General features: G+C 31.3%; 2 protein-coding genes across 2 annotated transcripts; one reads left to right on the top strand and one right to left on the bottom strand.

Moving 5' to 3' along the window:
- Positions 1-3,103: 3,103 nt before the first annotated feature.
- On the bottom strand, positions 3,104-5,195 carry LOC137927408 (uncharacterized). Its single transcript, XM_068771207.1, has one exon. It carries the CDS (start codon positions 5,120-5,122, stop codon positions 3,230-3,232), a length of 1,893 nt encoding a protein of 630 aa, XP_068627308.1. The 5' UTR covers positions 5,123-5,195; the 3' UTR covers positions 3,104-3,229.
- Positions 5,196-8,604: 3,409 nt separating this feature from the next.
- Positions 8,605-11,291, top strand: LOC137927442 (partner of xrn-2 protein 1-like). The gene is made up of 2 exons (XM_068771253.1): positions 8,605-8,877; positions 11,078-11,291. The coding sequence occupies exons 1-2, from the start codon at positions 8,714-8,716 to the stop codon at positions 11,226-11,228; spliced, it is 315 nt and encodes a 104-aa protein (XP_068627354.1). The 5' UTR covers positions 8,605-8,713; the 3' UTR covers positions 11,229-11,291.
- Positions 11,292-12,364: the final 1,073 nt, after the last annotated feature.

Below are 12,364 nucleotides of genomic sequence, written 5' to 3'. Positions count from 1 at the left end.
AATTCGCTGGATGTATAAATATGTTATTTATTCAGTTAATGAAAATTGACGTAACCTCTATAGTTAGCATTATTTTACCATTTACATGCATTAGTAGGTAAAGATTTTTGTCTTGCACTGCGAAGGTGTAAAAAAAAATCAAACGTCAATTTTCATATACTGAACAATTTATTCCAAAATAAAATGTCCTGTTACCACTCTTAATCGCGGGAATTTTGACGTTTCACATGACATACCCATTTTTTAAATTTCTTAGTAAAAAGTTTATTTAAAAAAGGCTAAACACAACACTAATTCTAAAGGCTACTTGATTATATCTAGGCGTTAGGCGGTTAGGCTTAGTATAAATGTGAAAAAATACATTATAACCATTTTAGTAATATACATAAATATGCTATAGAACTATATACGCAATCCTTTAAATCGAGTAATTCCACACAAAACACATACAGCATTATTTATTACATATATATAAGTATGACCAGATTTTGAATCTTAGACGATAACCATTTCAGAAAATTTCAACAATTTTTTTTGCAAACGTGGCATATAAATCAGTCTTTGTGCGTAGGTGATTTCATATATAGTTTACTAATTTGAGATCAAGTTTCAATTCCCGCTTAATCTATATTTTATATATAACAGATTATGTAAGGCATTTGTTAAAATCACGAGTTATTAATGGAAAATAAATTAAATCAATAAAATTAGTGTTGTTACAATAGTATAAAGACGAGTACATATAGGCTAGAATTAAGAACATAGGTCCAATTTAAGGTTTATATTTGTTAGACAAATATGTGATCTGACATATATCTCACAAATGCGTATACAGTTTTTTTTTTATTAAAGCTCTTTAGTTTCAAGTGATATAAACAAATAATATTTTTTTTAATTTTTATCCTGTGTGAAATTATGTAAGTAATGTAAGGTTAATCACACTTAATGTAAACATATCATACAACGTTTTAATAAAAATTAGTCAAAAAAAGATTCATACAAGTGCAAACAGATAACTAATGCTACATTAATACAAATATAATTCGAGTAATGTCATAAGTTTTCCTACATCTACTCACACACATAATGCGACTAAATTAATCGTGAACTAACGTAACTTAAATTCTATCACGTGTAAAAAGCTTAGCTAAAAGAGTATAAGTGTATAGTTAATTCATTTGTATAACACCCTGTTTTGATATTTTATGCACTGCGTTGTGTTCAAATAAGCATTAAATACTCCTTTGTTTTTTTATTCATAATTATTTCAGTTTTTTATTGTAAAATATCTTTGACAGCCGATTCTAAAATTTTCCCGCGCATTTTCAAAATGGCTGATAATAACGCTGTCACATACTAACTAAAAGGAGACAATATTTCCCGGACAGAGTTTTAGTATCAGATAATATTCAGTATTTCTTTTTTATCGTGTTGTTTATTCTTATTAAACCTTTGATTTTTATTTATCCATAATTGAAAAGTTGTATATGTTGTAGTGCCAAAAATAGCAAGAAACATGATAAGACTAAGAATGACTTAATACTGCGCAATGTTTTAAAAAGGTAACGTGTTAAAATACTTTTATATTTCTTTACGAAAACAATCGTACGCCTACTTCAATCATTTGTCCGTTTTATTGACTTAAAAAGGGTTGACAATCTCATATCTGTCCGGAGAACATTCTCTTCCACAATATTATTTGTTTTAACAACGAAGTGCAGTAAAATGTAGTTAATTTAATCTACAACATTCCAGAACAATGGAGAGAATCCGACAAAGATCATAAGTATTGATGTAAGCTAGGAGCACCTAATTTGATGTATAAATCTACAATAATAAATATGCAGTAATCACTTTTCTTTTATTACGAAAAGCGATTGAATTCTATTTATAAATCGTGTATACGCCGCTTATAGAACTGTATATGATAAACATTATAATAAAACATTATTTTTCCATACCAGTGTTTCTTTTTGATGATATTTTGACTATTTTGACTAGACAATTTCAATCTGTTCTATATTGTTACGCGATGTGATTTTAAATGTAAAAAGATCACATTTCATTTAAAAAGAGCAACCAATGAGTTCTATCATTCGGAGCCAGTGGTAGCATACTACACATAATCTTTCAATAATTTACGATTTAAAGTCCATGTAATTGTCTAAAATATTTTAAATAACATTAGCTGCAAAATATCAGAACATATCTGATGAGGAAAACGAATTTAATTATTGTTAATTCACCGCCTAACATATCAAAGAACAGTTGAAAAGTGTTTCGATGATTTATGATCACCAATTATCTTTTGAGAAATAAATTTCAAATTTAGAAAAAAAAATTACATCTGGTTACCATTTGAAAAGAACTAAATACAATAAAGAATAACTATAAAAGGCTAAATAGTGGTAAAATTTAAATTAAACATTTTGGCACAGATAAATATTAACTACGGAACATTAGGCATTGCCTAAGTTTTAAAAAAAGTAGTCACGTGCAGACACATCTTTACAATTGACGCCCAGAATCTATCTATTTCACTTGCTTAAAGTGTATTTGAAAGAGAGCACTATATTATTCCTGTCTGTATGGTACAGATGTTACCTATAACAACTTAGTTAAAGATATTGTATAGAAAAATTCAGTTCTTTTTAATAATTTTCAAAATCAAAAACTTAGAAATTGTTTAGTATTTCTCTTAGAAACACTGGTATGTTAGATATTTTAATAATATATCAGTGTGAGTACCTATGTTACTTGAGACATTAAATTTATAAAAAATATACTATGTTACATATATTGAGCATTGATTTATTATTTTATATTGAACTATAGCATGCCTATAATCATATGAATTTTGACACGGCTTGTGGCGACTCATTTTGGCATTTTTATTTCTAATTATCCTAAAATTACCTAATATGTTAAATCACAGTTCATATAGCGTTATTGACATATTTAATGAGAATTTGTTTTCATATTTGGTATAAATATATATAAGAGCTAGTGGAAAAAAAAGTTCAGACTTGAAATACCTCGGAAAGATCAGGTGGAAAAAATCACAGAGTATATATATATATAAAAATATTGTCATAATTATTACTAAAATTAAAACAAATGTAAATGGTAAAAAAAAGTTAAAATTACAATGAGATTTTATAAAATGTATGATATGTTAAGCAAGCTTATAAATAGGGGAATCCTTTGAAATCATGCTATCATGCAGTTACTACACAACCTCACCAAGTCTCTCCCGTCTTTCCACATGATCTTTACTAGCACAGTGATCCATCAGCACAGATTCACCAACAATCAAATTCTCGAAGCACAGTGAACAGGCATACATTGCATCACCAAAGCAGACTATTTTATTGTCATCTCTATACATTCTCATAGAGTTTAGAACTGTGCTTGGTTGGATCTCTCTACCTTCTGACACACACTTCTTTATATATGCCGTCTTATATTGAAAATGTATCTTCTCGCAGTGATATTGACTCAATATGTGTCGAATAAGACTGTTCTCATCTGAATCTGTATTCTTACATGTTGGACAATAGAATGTTATAATGTTTTTAGACTCAAAATCTTGTTCCGATGTTTCACACTTAATTTGTATACTGTGTACTTGAACATAGAAGGTTATTCTCTCCATTGCCGATTTTTGTAGGAATGTATTGTACAAGCTTGTATCTTGGAAGCTGTTGTAGCTGATGATCTGGTCCAAGGACTCGGAGTAAGCTGTTAATGTTGAGCTATCCAAGCTGAAATTACCGATTGATGATGTAATAGAGTGGTTTGATAATGACCTGTCGTTAGTTTTACTGATTAGTCCAGAATCAGTGTTAGATAGAGTTTCTTGATGGCATTGGCATGCACATTTGGAAGTAACGGAATCATCTGAATCACTTGTAATTGACAGCGATGTCTCATGATCCGGATAAAACAGATTTATCATCGCCTCTCTCAAATCGGGAAAGTCGAAATATTTGATTTTCTTTTTATTACTCATGTGCACTCGTTTGGTACTGTGAAATTTCCTCTTATGTAACTCGGACTTAGTATGCTTTTTCTTTGTTGAATATCTTCTGCACTTTTTATTTCTTGTCTCTCTTTCGTAGTTCTGTAGATATATGGTAATGAAATCTTCTATCGATTGTTTAATTGATTCCAATTGCTTTTTCACTGTTGTCTTTGTCTTATCATCTTCTTTTTCCATTATAATACTCCAAGAGTCAGTTGGACTGGGTTTACGGTTTATACTATCAGTAGGGATATCATCTTCTCTCATGTTTTTTGAAGCAGCCCTATTGTTGAATATTTTTGAGACCTCAATGTGGAATTGAAATTCATTCAGCATATCTTTAAGGAAACTCTCAATCTTTCCTAATTTTGACTGATAGTTCTGTAGCAACTTTACTTTTTCTTCTTCATTCTTATCTATTTCCATTTCTTCAAAGGAATCAGGTGTTGCCGACGGTACATACAAACTTTCACTGGAGGACTCTCTAGGCAACTGCTCAACTTTACGGCACATTTTAATTGATTTCTTTTTAGGATTAATAGAAAGATCGCTGTATGAATTATCAGATAATGATTCTACATCAAGATTTTCATCATCAAATTGTGATGACATTTGATCATCAGTTGTACCGTCATAAATATCAAAGGTTTTGCCCATATTAAAACCTTTCCGGAAAACATCAGAACTGACACACTCTAATAAGATATGTTTTGGAGTATTTTCGGCATTTGAACTACATGCTTCATCTTCGGAGGCGCAGTTGAGTCTTGCGCTCATTGATTTGCTTGCTTTTTTGATATCCAAGGTTAGCTTTTTGCATCTCTTACGCCGGTGTCTTATTGGACTATCAGCATTTAAATTAAGGAGATCAGTATCTGACAATGAGGCCTTGTTTAGAGCAAATTTCTTAACAGATTCGGGTATATTTAGACTTGTACACTGACGAGAAGTCGAATCGGGTTCCGCAGATTCGTAAGGCATTGATTTTTCGGTTACGAATTCGCGCGTATTGTTCTTACTTGTATCAGAAGACAATGTGTCTTCAGTTTTTTTAAAGTAATTCATATTTGAAAACATTCTGCGTATAGAGAACGCCATTGTGATTTAAATTATTGATAATACTCTACGGACTATCACAGTTTTTATTTTCTCGTTTTTTCCACAACTTTCGAAACTATCTGCAGACAAAAAAGAATAATCACAACAAATTCTGTTGTTGCTCAAACAAAGGAAACAAAGATGGATAACATCACTCACCTGATTTGGAACTATTATTAATGATATGGGTATAATTAAAATTATTTAGACTAATATTACTTAATATCTACCTTCGTAAAACATTTCGAAAATATAATTTGAAAATTCCACACTTTACACATAGTTTGACAAATCGTTACTGCATAACCTTGGAAAGTTTGAATGCAAGCGGTAGACAAATGATTCCAAGGATTCGCCTGTATCTGAAGCCAGACGATGGCTTTTCAATATTGCAGTATAATAATTTCCTACCAATATGTTGCCATTATGCTACTTTCGTCAAAAATGGTAAGAACTAATTTTTAATTCATTAAAATTAAATTAATATTTTATTTACTTCATATTAGTATTAAATAAAAGAATAATAATAATAGATCTGTACATAAAAAATAAAACTAAATTACTTTTGACCCACGTTCTTTTTACTGAAATATTAATAATTAACTTTGAAAGTTTAGTTTCTCCTATTATTAAAAATAAATCTATAATTGAATCCAAAGCTATAATAAAACATAAAAATATTAAATAACATATGTTATATATAAAATATTACAGCCGAATTAATATAATTTCAAATACCATTTCCCTGTATTTAAAAAAAAAGAATATTTTAAGTTGCAGCGTTCATTTCCTTAATGCTGGTCATTCCGACGAAAATACTTTTATGTCAAATAATTCTTAGACATTTGAATTTAAATTCAGACGCCGATTTGAATTAGGAAGCCAATAGTGATGTGGTCGGTGGACTCGGATCACGCCAGAGATTAGTGGACGATAGGGAGACACCGTTCACGCACGTTTCACGACTAGTTTCAGTTTAATGGCAAGAAATATTATAGTCAGTTTTTACAATTTACGCAACCGTAACAATGGCAGCAAACACAACTGATGTCGTCCGGATTCGAATTGGCACCATAATAATTTAACATAAAAGTATTTTTGTAGTAGTAAAAGTTTGTTTAATATACTTAAAGCTAATTTTTTTTTGTGACCCCCGCTATTGGGGGGCTTCTCGTACCCCTATTTGTGGTAGGATAGGGACTTTATTAGCATTTAATTTATTTACTTAATTATTTTATTTTCATTCTTCACATAATCTTTCATTCTGTTCTTTTATACCACAAATCTGCTTTCGTTCCCTTTTGCTCTGTTTTACCATTCTTTCATCCTCTTTTCATTTTACATTTTCTTAATATCTAGTTTTGTTGTATCACATTTTTATCTTTATCTTTATCACAGTTTAATATTATTATTTTTTTTTACATATCTTTTTTATTTTTTGTTTGTTGATGCCTAACTTTTATTTTTTTCTATTGCATATTGTATAATTCTTTTGCAATAAATGAGGAATTCTTTCATGGTTTCTTTTCCGCCTAATCAGGGAGGGTATTGTCTCCTCCCTGATTTCAACGCCAGAATTTAAAGCTAATTACATCTATGTTGTCTACTTAGGCAGATAAGTTCAACTTTCACTGTTATTAATAAACAATTAGACAATAGTTAAATATTAGGGTGACCGGAAAGTAATGTCGTCTCTGTTGGCATGTTTAACAGAAAAACCGATTGATTTGTTACCGCTCCGGCATTGATTTTGTATACTAGATGGCAAAAGGTTGTTGATAACGAAGGTGAATATATTGTTGATTATAAATGAAAATTGTTAAAAATTTTGTCGTGTGAATTTAACTTAAGAAAGCGATATTACTTTCCGGTCTCACTTATATAAGTAATAATTGAAAAACAACTTAGTAAAACTCCGATAGACTTTTTTGAATATTCTTTTTGATAATTTAATATTCAAACTGTAAGATATTAGTAGATTGTTGTGAAGTCTTGGCATGGCAATTATACACTTAGAGTGACACGAAGGCAATGACCTCTTGCCGTCACTGTCAGAAGGTCATTCACGTCCAGAGCAAGAACATCTGCTAGACGTGTTGTGTTACTAGTTAAAAATCAATATAAAATAATGTTGCTAGCACCAAAAAATATTAGTGATATTTATAATATTTATATCTAAGATTGTTACCAATTATAGTTCTAAGGTAAAAAAGAAATATCTAAGGTAATTCCTTTTGCCATCATATAATCTGTACAGTACCCGGCGATAAATATTGCACATCGACCTTTGGAAAGAGACAATCGGCTAATTTAAGCTAAGCACTATCTCTGTCCCACACTATATATGTGACGTTTTACCAGTCGTTGTATTTCGTGCGACAAAGATAACGTTCTACGAAGCCGAAATTAGCCGATTGTCTCTATCCAAAGGTCGATGTGCTATATTTATCGCCGCCATTTTTTATATGTGCTATATTTTATATTTATTGGACATACAAATACTAAACGACGCGGTAAATTTACCAGGATCAGTATCCTCCCTTAGATTGCCGAGTGGTCCACGCTGCCGTCATCACCTAACTCCTCACTTAGTACACCTCAGCAACACTGACCAGACATGCGAGTTAGTCGTAGATTCTGCCGGCCAGCAAGGTCGCGCTGGATTTGTGTCCTCGAGGGCTGGTTGGGTTGCCTCGCTGCCTCTGACCCGTGGCCACTTCCCTCCGTCTTCGACGTCTGTCCACCGAGCACTGATGCGAGTTCCGACACTCAAACCTTGTAGTTTTTAAGTTCACGGACCCCTCCCAAGCTGTAAGAGCCGCAAGACTAACAGCACCAACATCATACGAGACAATAGAATAGACAATAGGTAAATCTACCAATAAGAAAATTCATGTAATTGATTAAGCACAGGTTTTGCCAAGATATTTTAGAATATATTTACAATAAAGAAGTTCAGTTTTTTTTTTCTATTTTTAAAGCTTAGGAAGTTCTGCTTTCTAGAAGCATCTTCATAGATTAGAACAGATTAGAAGCTTGCATCTAGCGCCTTTTAATGACTTCAACAAGTACGACTGTTCACTTTATGGTTGAACAAAAACACATCTGTTTTGAGCGTCTATATGGCCTGTTTAATGCAATTTTAACTTTGCAATCCGCTGTATTTTCAGTTACAGTAGAAAAAATAAACAAGCAGATAGTAAATTAAAATGCTATATATAGGTACGAACAAAAGTAATTGAGAAGAATGAAAGTGAGTTAAGAATAAAGATAAAAATTTGAAAAACTTATTTGTAAACAAAGACCCTGATCCCAACAAATTAGGGGTACGAGAGGCCTCAAAAAATGCTATATATAAAAATTAATACATTTTTAATTATTTATATAATTAAATCTGTTATATATTTAACCTTTTTTTTAAATCGACACTTAATTTGTCTCATTTGATACAACACTAAACTTCATTCATGTTAAATGTCAATGTCACTTGTCAAAGTAATCCACACGGATCGCATTGTTTGCAAGTTTAGTAAATAAACACATTAATTACTTCGAAATTACCTGTAACATAATAAATAAAAACATTTCAATATGAAACCGTCTATTGACGTCGACTCTTTGCGAACGGAACACGAGTCTGATGAACATTGGGAGTTGAGACGACATTTTCTATTGGAACATAAAGATAGTTTTGAGGAAGACGAGTTGATCACATTGGCGCAATTGTTCACCAACATCGAGTTCTTGGGATGCCGGTACGTTCTACGACCACTACGAACTATTAAATATTCTATTTATGACACAGATATTATATTCATTTAATATTCTTTATTGTACACGCTAGGATACATTTAACCCTTAAATGTATGACTTTTATTTAGACTTAAAAAAATATTTACCTTGCAGATAAGTACACTGAAATGCAGGGAAAAACAAAAAAAATATGTATATAATATTTTTATACTTATTTTTAAAAAAAAAAACCTTATGTTACAGATATACAACATTATGCATTTACTTTTAAGTGTAGTACTTATTTTATGTTTCAAGTGGTATGCTACAGTTTTACATCATTATGCATTTAAGGGTTAAATAGTTTTATAATGAACAAAATAGTATAATGGGCGGTCTTATCACACGAGGCAATCTCTCAGACAACCATAGTATGGAAACAGTAGAAGTATAAATAATGAGCAGTTAACATATACAAAACATACATATGTATATAACATATATATTAGGGGAACCTGAAAGTAATGTTGCTTACTTAAGTTAAATTCACACAACTACATTTTTAATAAGTTTTTATTTTTTATCAACAATATATTCACCTTTGTCATCAACAACCTTTTGCCATATAGTATACAAATCAATGCCGGAGCGGTAAAAGGCAATAGGTTTTTCTGAGAAATATGTCGACAGAAACAATATCTATTTCCGGTTCCCCTGTTACATGTAATAAATAAAAACATGAATTATTATTTTTCTGCAATCACTAACTTAGATGTACATAAGGTTAACATTAGAAATATCTTTGTTATATAGACATATATATATACATATATATGACAATCAAAAAATTAAAGTCAGCACTATAAATAAAGATAAGCTCATTATAACAAGTAACACTTTTGTTGACAACTGTATATGGTATTACAATACATACCTGTGCAATATCTTTAAATCAACTAGTAATAAATTTAAGTTAATTAAACTTGTAAAAATTCCTATTATAGTGTGAAGGATTATTTAATTTTTATTTTTATGATAGTGCTAGGGAATAAATTGCTTTATTACCATGTTAAGGATTTTGTAAAATTGATCACAATAAGACGTGTCAGATTGAACAGTGGTAGCTTAGCTGAAAGCACAGAGACTTGTGATCATAGTTCGCGGGTTCAATTCCTGGGATAGAATCTCAAGTAATCCACAATTTGTGTTAATTACACTGCTCACAAATAAGCTTCCAGAGGATGATCAGCAATTTCATTGTCTATCACTAATCTGCTTGGCAAACATTGTTAATTATGGTATATCTCCCTATAAGATATCTTTGAGGGAAGCATATGCCTTGTAGCAAGTGTCTATGAGTTAAAAAGATTGACCCTATGTGGATATATGAGATAATCAAGTTCAGGGTCAATAATAAAACTGGTGTCTATTTTATTTTACTTCTACCTTCCTTTATGTGTACCTGCTTTATTGGCAATATTCTTTTATTCTATAGTACATAGTTACTCATCCACGAAAATTTTTTATCTACATTGATTTATATATTTAAACTAGCTGTAAGAAAAGGGGTAGCCTACTTTTCTGCCTAATATAATAAATAAAATGCTATATAATTTACAAGTATTTAGATATGTGATATTTTTAAATATATCAAATAAAAATATATATATTTTTACGAAAATTTCTATCTAAATAAATACTAATTTGTTGTTCTGAAAACAGAGAAAACGACATTTAAAGTTTATTATTTAAATCGTCGATTCGTTTAAAAAGTTTATTCTGCAACATTTTAAATTATCATTTAAACATCTCAAATACCAACTGCTTTACCGACCGGCGACCGCGATACACGCCATCATAACTCCGTTGTTAACAGCGCCATCTATGAAGTGTCAAAGTTAAACAACCACGCTGCTTCACCGACATTAAATAAGCGCGGCGCAATAGAAAATAGCATTATTAAAGAAACTAGTTTCTTTACATACTTAAAAAGTAATTATTTCACTAAGGCTGCAGTGATACATAACCACCTTGCATGAATACCTTGAAACATCTCTACTTGTTATATCGGTTCATTTATCTATGTACCTCCTGATTCCTGTATCTATTTTATAGAGAAATCCTGCCATATCCTATGGCTTATTGAACAACTGTGAACTTGCTAATGAGACACAAGATGAGAGAACACCATATATAAGTCATAAGTATGTCCAAAATTTACAGATACCCACCACAAACAATGAAGAGGATAGCAAATCTCGCGGAGAAGGTGTCCAAGAAGTACAAAGACAGTCGGCAGAACAAACTCAAGCGAACCTTTGTGGAGGCAAGCGATGCCGCGGAACAGAAAGCTAAAAGAACTTTTAAAAATTAATACTACCCACATTTGACGTAATATAACCTTAAGTATATTTTAAAATTATACTAAATATATATATAACAATAGATTTTTTATTTATTTTCCAAGCGTAATAGCTATAAACAAACTACTTGATACTCTTTAAAGCAAACATAAACCAGGAACTTTTTTATTTTTTTAGCTGCAAGATGTCCACAGCTGGACATGTTTTCATAGTGGATTTAAAATTAGAACTGCCTGGATCTGTCGATCTTAAAATCATCTGTTTATCTTTGGGTGGGTGTTCTACGCTTGAGGTCTGTGGTGTCCACGCCAGGACTATAAGGCACCTGCAGTCATCTGTGCATTATGTGATCTGGCCACAGTCACTTCAAGTTGGCGACCCACTGTATGCCCACTTATGACCTGAATTACCACATCTCTTGTATAAAAGTGTCAAACAGCATTTAATATGGGGAATCCCCACAAATGTTTTAATACTTTGAATAAGGTTGTTGAAGTTCAGTTCCACTTTTTTTTATTGACTAATATTACTATCTACAAAATAAGCTGAACAATTGTTTTTTTTAAGATTAAAATTAATTAGTTAAATACCACAATTAGATCTCGTAGAAAAATCATGACTACTTCTCTTCATGGCACGATTTGCGACTATGAGATTCTTGTTTTTAGCTGATAGAAGTCTACGGTACGGTTTAGGCTTGCCTTCACCATGTCGTCGATATACCTAGTGGAGGGCTCGCCCACGCTCTGTCTTACGGCTGGTCACCATCAGCTACAAGAGAGATATATCCGTCTGCCACTTCAGATGAGAAATTCAAAGTTGTTACCTTGGTACTTCTGCGGATTTTATTTCTGATTCAATATCTCTGGATGACCTTGACTTTTAGCTAAACAATTATATATGCAAAAAAAACATTATCTGTCTCCTTAAACTATTATATAAAGTTTTACTCTTTTATACTTAAGAAAGGGAGGTCTGGATTGTAATTATTGGAAAATAAGGAATAAACCTATATATAGGATAGTTCCATACTCGGGTTAACATTAGTTGAAACACTCGGTACATCACCAAGAAAACTCCAGTGTAAAGGTGGTTGATATCATACTTCCTTATCCTATTATGAAGCTGGGAAGGTGGAATAAGGTCC

The sequence above is a fragment of the Battus philenor genome, unplaced genomic scaffold (assembly GCF_028537555.1).
Source record: "Battus philenor isolate CCGP_79_NKW_IND1 unplaced genomic scaffold, ilBatPhil1.0.hap1 SCAF_30, whole genome shotgun sequence".
Classification (NCBI taxonomy): Eukaryota; Metazoa; Arthropoda; class Insecta; order Lepidoptera; family Papilionidae; genus Battus; species Battus philenor.
Note: the sequence above shows the minus strand (reverse complement) of the source record. Positions and strands in the feature narration are given on the sequence as shown.